Source organism: Arvicanthis niloticus, chromosome 26 (genome assembly GCF_011762505.2).
Source record: "Arvicanthis niloticus isolate mArvNil1 chromosome 26, mArvNil1.pat.X, whole genome shotgun sequence".
NCBI classification, from domain to species: Eukaryota; Metazoa; Chordata; class Mammalia; order Rodentia; family Muridae; genus Arvicanthis; species Arvicanthis niloticus.
The window spans coordinates 6,985,306-6,996,323 of record NC_133434.1 but is presented as its reverse complement, the minus strand read 5'-3'; the positions used below and the strand labels follow the sequence as shown (position 1 = coordinate 6,996,323).

Here is an 11,018-nt window from a genome sequence, read left to right as displayed (position 1 = left end):
TATATTTGGGCAAGCTTCTGGCATTTGAAAGCTGAGTTGAACATTTCATTGTATGGCTTTTTGGTTATATTGCAGGAGAATGTTGGGAGCCAATTTTTAGCAGAAAGCGGCTATCAGCTTTGCAGCCATCTTGAGCCATATACCCTGACATGAGACTTGGATTACAATAGCCTACAACAGCTGAGCACACTCCAATAACATCTTGCTTTAGATACCCAGGACTTTCCTTGGGTGTGTGAGATTGATTAAAGGTGTGTGAGATTAAAGGTGTGTGACTTAAGGTGTGACTTAGAGATCAGATTTAGAGACAAGACCTAAGGGCATGACTTAAAGGCTTGGCCTAAAGGCATGGCTTAGAAGTGAGACATATAAAAGGCAGAGGCAGACGGTAGAGAATCAGACTCTTTAGGGAGACTCTTTAGAGAGTACAGCTAGACTTGGGACTTGGACTAGGAAGAGAGACTGAAGAATAAACGGGATTGAATCACACTCTGTCTGGTCTCCATTCTTCAAGTTTGTCCTCACTCTCTCTCTTGCTGAACCCCGACCCACAGACCGGAGCGGCAGCTTGGGCCAGGATACAATGGCCGCCAAGTGGGGAGTGGAGAGGGCTGCAACATTTTAGGTCGCCCAAAGTGGGCCAGCCTAGGTCCCAACAGGAGAAAACACTAAAATTTTCATGACCAGAGTGCTAATTTTCTTCACTTTGTTATTTAACATGACTTAGCATTTATGTGCTTGTGTTTGGTCTCATCTTTAATACCATATTTGAGATACGACAGAAATATGAACTCACATTGTACCATTTTGCAAGAATATGTTATGTTAGACAAACTGTCTTCTGTCTAAGCAGTGTAATAAACACTGGAATAATGCCATTGCAATGTAAAGAATTGTACAGAAGACTAAAATTCTAAGTAAAAGAAGTTTTGGAGATTGTTTTGTTACAGTTTAGATGGATATTAGAAATATATTTTGAAATGTTGGGAACTTTTAGAGAAAATTCTGTTTTGCATCTTATTATCAAAAGTACACTCCAAATACATGTAACAGTTGTATGACTCCTATGTGCATTTCTCTATTAGTTTCTATTTATACTTGGGTTGATGGAAAGCTAAAAAACTAATGACTATACCAGCACTACCATTCCAAATGTATCTACAAAAGGTACCTGGGACAGCAAAAAAGAGCAAATCTTCCCTCTAGCTACAACACACCTAAAGTCATTACTCCAGCTGACCAAGGTCTTAAAGGGGGTATTAGTTCTATTCCCCTATGATATTCAGTGTTCTATAGGAAATCTCATTATTACATAATTCATTTCTAAATTGGAGTCAATTACATTAGCACATCTTAGAGATACATATAAGGCTTAGTTACCTTGTTCCTTAAGCTACCTGCCAACTTTTGGTGGTTGGCTTTTTTCAGAAAGTAAAAGGTAGTACTAAGTTCAGTGGACACATTTTGAGAAATTGTTTCTATTAGTCTTGCACGTTACTGCTCTGAAGCACTTACCTACCATTGCTTCTTGCCTCATCTACCAAGAAAATCCTCTAATCAACTGAGTTTTAGAGTAATATGAAGAAAAACTTAATATAGCTAAGGCGTCATCAAAATACCTATTACATAATTCCAGTTGCTCCACTATTACATTTTTTAATATATTGTATTATAAGCTTAATTATTTTTGTTTCCCTAGTTTATCACTTGCATAGAGATATGACTATAAACATGTTTAGGATGAGTTTGGGTCTTACAGTTATTTTTTTTATATTTCTGTTTTTTTCTTTTTTTCTTTTTTCTTTTTTCTTTTTCTTTTATTTTTATATTTTATTTACATTTCAGATGCCATCCCCTTTTTCCATTTCCCCTCCCTAGAAAACCTCTATCCCATGCCACCTTTTCCTTTTTGCTTTTATACATTTTTTAAAATGTTAATCAAAGGCTTTATATGTTTGGTAATGCTCAAGCAGAAGTGTAACCCAATACCCAACCTAGATATATAAACTATCTTTGACTGGTGGAGACACGTGAACATCTGCCTCCATGCCCCCCCTTCTCTCTCTCTCTCTCTCTCTCTCTCTCTCTCTCTCTCTCTCTCTCTCTCTGTCTCTCTCTCTCTCTCTCTCATCACCTAGCTTCACCCTTCCTGTTAAAATAATTTTTTTTCTCTCAAAATGCAATTAGAGCATAATTATTCCTAATTGTACCAGTGAGGTACAAGATAGTCCTAATACCCAGCCCATCATTTTGTTGACTAATCAGAACCTCTGTCATCTCTCCTAACTAAAACACTTCGTTTTGAACCTGGCTTTTTTCTTGGCTTTAGAATGAATGTCAGCTGAAAACCATCCAAAAAGAAAAAAATCCAAAAAGAAAAAACCATCCAAAAAGAAAAAAAGTCAAATCTTTTCTCTCAAAGTAAATAGCCAGGATTGGCTATGAGACTATAGGTCTTCAACCCCGTCAGAAATCCAAAATGACTGAGTTAACTGAAATTATGGGAAGCACTAAGCATAGCTTCTAAAACTTAGCCAATTTATAGAGACCTCTGAACACCTGGAAAGCCCTTATACTACTGAATGTTGGAGCATCAAATCTTCAGCCTTCTGGCCCAGAATCATCTAACAGACTTTAGTGATGCAGAATTATTAAGGGCTGATTACTCTGTCTAGGCAGATATAATCAGTCGACTATTCTGCAAGTGTGTCCTTTTCTGGACAGTAATTTGTCTGTAGATGGAAAGAGGCAATTCTTGCCTAGTGGATGTCACCACACAACTGGAGTAACTCCAAGGATGCTCAATTTCTTCTTAGAATCTACGACAGGAAACTGTCAGGAGCAGACAGGTCTCTAATCAAAATGAACATTAATATAGAAATATTTGTAACGTCAATTCTATGGACTTCTGGCGTTTTGAAAACCAACTATCCATGTAAGGTAACCTGGACTGTAGTCTGTTCACTCCTCTCAGCTATTCTAAATAAAATATGGAAAACACCCTAACAATAAATTCAAAGCCCTGAATTTGCTATAGTCCCTTAACTCAGAGGCTAACCGTCCCAAATCAGTTAAAAAAGTTAAAGAAGGACTGGATCTAAAAAGGGGGAAAAAGGGAGGAAAAAAAAGAGAAAAGAAAGAAAAAAAGAAAGAAAAAAAAAGAAAAATAGGAGATTTAATAACACAAAGGGAAGGATTTAGAAATTTAGGAGGCAATTTATGTTAATAGAAACAGCATCATAGAAACTGGAAAATCACACCCTCATAGAAGCACAAGGAAAGGGGATGGGATAAGGGGTTCCTGGGTGGTAGGGGGAATGGGATAAGGGGCTAAAATTTGAAATGTAAAAATTACAACCAATTTTAAAAAGGGGAAAAAAAAGAAAAGTTGTTAGAACCAACATCTTTAAAAAAAATGTGATCCCTCTAAGGAAAAAAATTTTTTTCTTGATACTAAAACTTGTTCTGAGAATTGTATATTGTAGAATACACAGCCTTGGTGTATCTACTCATCAAGCATACTGAGCAGACCTGCCCAAACCTCTGAGGTCCTGGAATTCCATCTGGATGCAGTGAAGACAAAGCGTCAGAGGCTTATCAATTTACTCTTCCTCCCACCCCTCTTCTAATATCTCAACGCCCTTAATCAGCTTGAAGAAGTTAAAGAAGAGTCAGCACCCCTATTCCCTGGGCTTGGGGACTAAAGTGGTTAATACTGGGCTGTCTTTCTAGGGAAAAGTAGTGGTTTTATTGGAACAGGGAGGATTAGCTAGGACTTATTGCATAGCCATAACCTATTGGTAGAAATATGTATAATTATTATCAAGATGAAGTTATAATTTCTTAAATGGTACAAAATTTACGTTGATTTCAAATTTAAGGTTTTCTTTGGTATGAGCTTCTTATTGATATAAAAGTGAGATGAATATTGATACTCTCATGGGCATTGTGCCTGTATAACACATTTAGGGTCTTACACTTATAATAGCCATATATGCCCTGTCTCTCTAGTTTAAAACTGACAGACATTATCATTGTGTTTGGCAAAATTTTAAAAGACTAACTGTATTTGGATCTGTTTCTACATTCAAGTATTATTATGCAGTGGAAGGCGAGCCAACTAGTAGATGACCTAGTTATTATGAATGAAGCGAAGCTCTCTGAAGATGTTTCATATACATTAAGGTTCCTAAAAACTGCTAAATCTGACTCAAATATCACAACATGATTGTAAAGAAATAGAATGTTATTAGACAAGGAGCAAAATCACATGGGACTATTTTAGTTCTTTTAAAGTGAATTCCATTGCTTTTTTTCATCTGGCATGTCGGTCTTCCGACTGTTGGGTAAACTTGTCACTGTGAATCACTATGATCACTACACTAAAACCAAGGTGAAGAAAGCTACAAGAAAATATCATAAACTTATGAGTTCCTCTCCTCTTCCTATTTAATATTCCCACCAATGTAATTAGAAAATGCATAGATTTATAGGTAATATGCCACAGCTTCCATGCAGGAATATGCTATTCAGGCTAATTTAAATTTATATATATCAGACATGGTCACCCACACTTAGCTCAGAACTAACTGAAAGTGTGGATGGGTGGGGGAGCACCCTTATACAGGCAAAGGGGAGGGAGGAGGGCAGATGTGGGATGAAGGGGTTGGTGGAGGGGTAAGCTTCCTGATCCTCCCTAAATCTACTGGAGACACAGACCTATAGATTTCCCACTGTTCAAGAGGGGTAAGCAGGAAGTAGGATATCATTTGAGATGTAAACAAAATGAATGATTATTAAAAAAGAATTATTTTGATGTTATGTCAGAATAATAGTGGTATGTTATATGTAGAACCAATAACCTATCTAGTCCAGGTTCTTGGCCCCACTAAAAGTGTCAGATATGCCAAATGTACATTCTAGAAAAGATACCCTGTACCAAAAAAAAAATGTGATAACCAAACTAAATATCACCTGTGTGAAAAATGAATCTGGGTACCTATCTCCCACCTGTATTAAAATTAATTACAATTGTATAAACGACTATGACACAAGACATGAAAGGTTTAGAGTAAATCATGAAAAAAATCATTTAAGACACAGGCATGAACAAAGACATTCTGAACAGATTCTAGTACATGAAAGAAACTATTATTAAACTGAAAGCATAGCCAACAGAATAGAAGAAAATATTTAATATTTATTCATTCAGATCAATATCTAGACTATACTCTAGACTATACAATTTTTTAAACTAAACACCTGAAACTAAACCAAACAGTGAAAAAGGCAAAAAAAAGATTTATACAAATCTGTCAAATAACAAAACAAAAGTAGCCAATAAATATTTTAAAATCTTCAAAATCACTAATCATCAAAGAAAAGGTCATATAAACAATAGTGAGATTCTATCTTATCCCATTCAAAATGGTACCCACCAGGCAAACAGGTAACATCAATGCTGAGGAAGGTGTGGATTAAAATGAAGTATTCTATACTGCTGGTAGGAAATTAAACACTTCTAGATACCAGAACAATCAGAAGTTTCTCAAGGTAATATAAATAGATCTACCACATGACACAGCTCTACTACTTTTTGGGGTTTACTCAAATTTCAAGTCAATATTCAACAAATACACTATTTTAAATAAATACTGGAAGCAATCTACTTGACAAAGCGTGGGTAAAGATAAAATTTATTTACACAGTGAATTTTTATCGGCTATAAAGGAGATTAAAGTTATTTCATGTGTAGTAAACAGAATACATCTCATGGTGATTTTACTAAGTAAATTAAACAAGTCTAAGTAAGGCAAACATCATATATTTTCTCTCCTTTGTGGGTCCTAGACATTATTGATAAGTAAAATTGTGTATTTCTAATGATAGTATTATATAATATATATATATTTTATTTGTTTATATTATAAAAAGTTATTTTTCCAAACAAAGAGATAGCATCTAATGACTTCCTAAAGTGAATATTTCACTATGGTAATAGAAAACATGATTCACTATGATAAGCTAAACAACCTACTATACCTCATGCCAGAAAAACATGAACACTAATTACAATTGTTATTACTAGTTATTATGTAGCTCACTATGAGTGTGCCACTTTACTATGAAGCATCAATAATAATATATACATTTTTCTATTTGACCATCAAATTCTAACAGAAAAGTTCTCTACTATAACATCTTGTCTGGGTTCATAGTCTCATAGACACCTTAGTTTTTGAATAATTGTGAAATAATTCTCTAGAAATTCTGACTGTTTTTGCAACTTACTTTGCTCTTTCTTTGAATACAATATTAACTTCTGTATTATATTTTGTATGGAATTTGAAGTACATCTAGATATAATGATGAAGTTTATCTTGAAATGCTAGGATTTCATAACTATTTAGATGAGTATGACATATAGACATAGAGAAAGAGATAGCAATATTTAAAGAGAGAGTAAGAGACAAAGACAGAGACAAAAATTATTTCTGGTCTTGTGAATCAAACTCATAAACACCATGCATGTACTGCATTAATAAGCCTTAATTAATAAATTAATTGACAAGCCTAGCAGTGGTCCAATTATTCAGACATAAACATTATTTGTTTTAAATGAGAACAACATTGTGACAGGGAAAATGGAAGAGACATTATTATGACAATGTTTTCTGACCAAAAATAAACACAATGGTTTTTAAAAAAATCACAGGCACTGTTCACATATCAGGAAGAATAAGCAACATTTTCAATTCTACTCCTGCAAAACATCAGAGTGCTGCTTTTTTTTCATAATTGTGGGGTTTGAGAGACTTGAACAGAGAATTAGATTTAATAAATGTCCAAATAACCAAAAAGAGTATCCTAGTTTAAGTACATTATATAACGCCATGACAAACAACAGGCTAATAGCCTTTAATATAAAATTCTGGCAACTTCTTAATGATTTTCTAATAAAAGTCTCATCTCTTCCAAGTAATATATACGGTAGGTAGGTGGACAGGCTTCATGGCAAAATGTGTCCACTATATTCTAAATCAAATTTCAGACCTACCACTAAGCAGCTATATATACCCTTAACAAGTACATGAACCTCTCTTTGTCTCAGTTTTCTCATTTCAATATAAAATTAATGATAGTAGTATCATGTATTTAAAAAGCTACTTTTTAAAAAAGTCCTTAAAACAGTGTCTAGTATATAATAATAGGTGCTAATCATCATTATTGATGGCAAGATCAATGTCATATGAAAATGTGTTTTGTTTATTTATTGGTTCCAATTTTTTACTGCATGTAATTTTTTTCTACATGATTTTTAGGTATATAAAAATAATCTAAGGTTAAAAAAAAATGAAGGCAACACAAATATTTGAAAAGAAACTACTAGCAAAATAACCTGAAAATTGTTGAAACTTTGACAATTGTGTCACCTCTTATCTGTGTTATTGAATATGTAGAAAACAAATCAATCAAATAAGGAAATTTACATACAAATTTACAATAAAACATCAAGAAAGCAAGCAGTTTGAGGTAAAGAATACTAGTCTATGGATTTTCTTGGATAGAATAGTTATATAAGGAAAAATCGTAGATTATGTACTTTACTAAAGTAAGCTAACAGAGCAGTCTTAATCTGATATAGGTAATATACATGAACAAATGAAATGCAAGTGCAAATGAATCAGTGGCTACCACTAAAGAAAGAATGGTCGTATACAATTAACATTGCATAATAAAAGGAAAATGATACTGTAGAAAACACGAAAGGAAAGAAAAAAAACATAAAAGTTAGCTTACCAAAAAGACAAACACAAAATGAGATGGAATCAGTAGACAAATAGAGACAGAGCTCAGAGAAAAGCTACTAGATAGATCATTTCATGAGTCTCTTCATGGTTTTCTTTACAGCAAACTTGACATCCTTGTTCCTGAGGCTGTAAATAAGAGGATTCAGCATGGGAACCAAGAATGTATAAAAGACTGAGAAAAATTTTCCCTGGCCCACAGTTTCAGCAGATGATGGCTTGACATAAGCAAGCAGCCCAGATCCATAGAAGAGGCTAACAGTTATGATGTGGGACCCACAGGTTCCCATAGCTTTGGACCAACCCTTACCTGATGACAAATGAATGATATTGAAAAGAATCATACCATAGGAGATTAAGATAACTAGGCTAGATAAAGTGATAACAGTACCTACCACAACAAAACTCACAAGCTCATTCACGTAGATGCTACTGCAGGAGAGCTGGAGGAGAGGGAAGATGTCACACATGTAGTGGTTAATGATGTGAGAATCACAAAAGCTGAGCCTGATCATACACCCTGTGTGAGCCATGGCCCCAGCAAACCCCATCAAGTAAGAACCAAACATCAGCATAAAACATATCCCAGGTGACATAACAACATTGTACATAAGTGGCTGACAGATGGCCACATAGCGATCATAGGCCATGGCTGTCAGCACATAACTCTCAGAGTTCACAAAAAAGCAGAAGAAAAACAGCTGAGTCATGCATCCTCTGAAGGAGATGGTGTTCTTCTCTAAAACAAAACTCATTAGCATTTTGGGGGTAAAAACAAATGAATAACAAAAATCAATGAAGGACAGATTGAAGATGAAAAAGTACATGGGGGTGTGAAGGTTTGAATTCAAGAAAATGAGACTCATTAAGCTCAAGTTGCCCATCACAGTGGCTGTGTAGTTCATCAAGAACAGAAAAAATAGTGGGAGCTGGAGCTCAGGTTGGTCTGTCAGTCCCATAAGAATAAACTCAGACACAGAAGATTCATTTTCCATAGTCATTTCCTTCATGTGTGACATCTGTAAGAATAAAGTGTTCAAATCAACTCTAACCAGTAATGCATCTTTCACTCTAAGTGAAAAGCTGGATTTATTGGTTTCTAAGCTTGAGTTTGAAGAACACATGGCTTGACCTCAAAAGAGCATTTACTACTTTCATCAATGATGTTCAGGAAAGCTACAGAATGGTTCTCTAAATACTCTCATGTTAATTCTTATGTAATCCCTATGTCCTTTTTTCTACTCATATTATGTGTCCAGAAAGAAAGATGTCAAATGGCCTGAAGTGACTCAGAATATAACTCCTTCCCTTTCCTTTGGTCTTTACTAATAAACAGGACTGAATTATTTTCTTCTAAGGTTCAAGATTTATGAAACTCTGAATTTCAAGTGAAACTGTCAAGGCAAACATTCAATTCTCACCTGTAGTCATCTAGAAACTTTCTGGCTTTAAGGGCACTTGGTACTTCCTTCTCACTGTTCAAGGAAAGGAAGTGGGCAATTGCAACCAGTAGAGATAATCTCTGATTTGCTAGAAGAGGTTCATTGTGGGAAAGGGAATTTCTGTAGAATGTTCTTTTTACATATTCGAAAGTTAAAAAAGCAATATTATATGTGTCTCCAAAACACAACCTCATTCAAATGAAAACCTGAAGTTTAAGGATTTTGGGAATGTTATAAGTACAGAAAATGGTTCTCTTACTTATAATATTCTCTTGTGGGATTTTCCCCTTGAGGGCAAACCTTAACGAGTTTATGTTTACATCAAATGCTATAAAACTAAGGTAAGATCTTTTGAGATTCAAAGTCCTATTCAGTTTGTAATTTCCCATCAGGGACTACCTTGTTCCTGTTCCCAGGGCAGAGCCATGAGTGGTCCCTTTTGTCATTCTCATTATAATTCTACAAAGGAGTTTTCACAGAATTGTTCAATTACTATTTGTAGCATTTCTGGACATCACTGATTAAAGTAATAAACGTCAGATCACAGGTTTCAAACTCTACTAGATAGGTAGATGATAGATAGATATATGATTGATAGAGGAAAGATGATAGATGATTGATAGATAGGTAGGTAGATAGATAAATAGATAGATGATAGATAGATAGATAGATAGATAGATAGGTAGATAGATAGATAGACAGACTGATACATTGATGACAAACTGTACAGATAATTTGTTTTTATTTTCTTTTATGGAAAAAGTGTTTATTTTGAAATTATTTCAATATAGAAATATAAAACTTCATAGGAAGGTGGAAAGAAACAAAACCACAAAGCATCCAGGCAACGTTTAACTTCATGAGCTTGTCACCACCAGATTGGTTCACTCATCCCATGATGACAAAGGACTCAGCCACCCACAAAAATGTCACTGATAGGGATAGGGATCAGTTTCACAGAGAAGCCAATGAATCGCATGATAGCAAATCCTATCGCTGTGGCCATGGCCATTTTCTGGAATTCTTATCTGTCTGGTTTGGTACATCTTTTAACTAGCCGAATTGAGTCCTTTACAAACTGCTGACTTGGCTCAACAAACTGCGTTACCTGATCCATGTTCGTGGGATGGCGGTTTGAGAAGGTAGAGACATGTAGCTTAGGAGCCAGATAATTTTAAAAGAGGGAAAATAGCATTCAAGTAATATGAGATTAAATCTAGGACTTTCCTTTTTTTTAACAGTATAGATGGAGAAATCAGTGATCCTTGCTTATATATAATAATGTCTGCATATACTTATAAGTGTATCTTCTCTACACTTAATAAATACATAGACAAATTAAAAGGAATTTGCCAAAAAGGAAGTGAGTTTTAGATTGATGGTAAAATGCTTGCTTAGAATACAGAAGACTAGGATCAGTTAATATATTTTATACATATGGAAATTGAAATGTTACTTTTTTCATCATAACTATGATGGTAAAATATATAACAAAGAAAAAGAAAGGGCAGAAAGATTTAATTCATCTCAGAATTTCATGAGATTTTGCTCTCTTTGCAAGGAAAACACAGCACTAGAAGAAGTGCCATTTGACTATAGCAGCAGGAACATGCAGAAACCACATCCTACATAGCTTTGACCAGAATACAGAAAGCTTGAGCCAGTATTCCAAGTATATATAACCTTCAAGGCCTTCCCATGGTAATCTACTTTTTCTTTTTCTTTTTCTTTTTTTAAACTTTCTTTCTTTTTTAATTTGATATTATAT

The 11,018-nt window shown here is 34.6% G+C and overlaps 1 protein-coding gene and 1 pseudogene across 1 annotated transcript; both read right to left on the bottom strand.

Moving 5' to 3' along the window:
- Positions 1-5,965: 5,965 nt before the first annotated feature.
- Positions 5,966-8,827, bottom strand: LOC143438801 (olfactory receptor 8C8-like). Its single transcript, XM_076924487.1, has one exon. It carries the CDS (start codon positions 8,825-8,827, stop codon positions 7,877-7,879), a length of 951 nt encoding a protein of 316 aa, XP_076780602.1. The 3' UTR covers positions 5,966-7,876.
- A 1,333-nt stretch (positions 8,828-10,160) lies between these two features.
- On the bottom strand, positions 10,161-10,367 carry LOC143438800 (protein transport protein Sec61 subunit gamma pseudogene; annotated as a pseudogene).
- Positions 10,368-11,018: the final 651 nt, after the last annotated feature.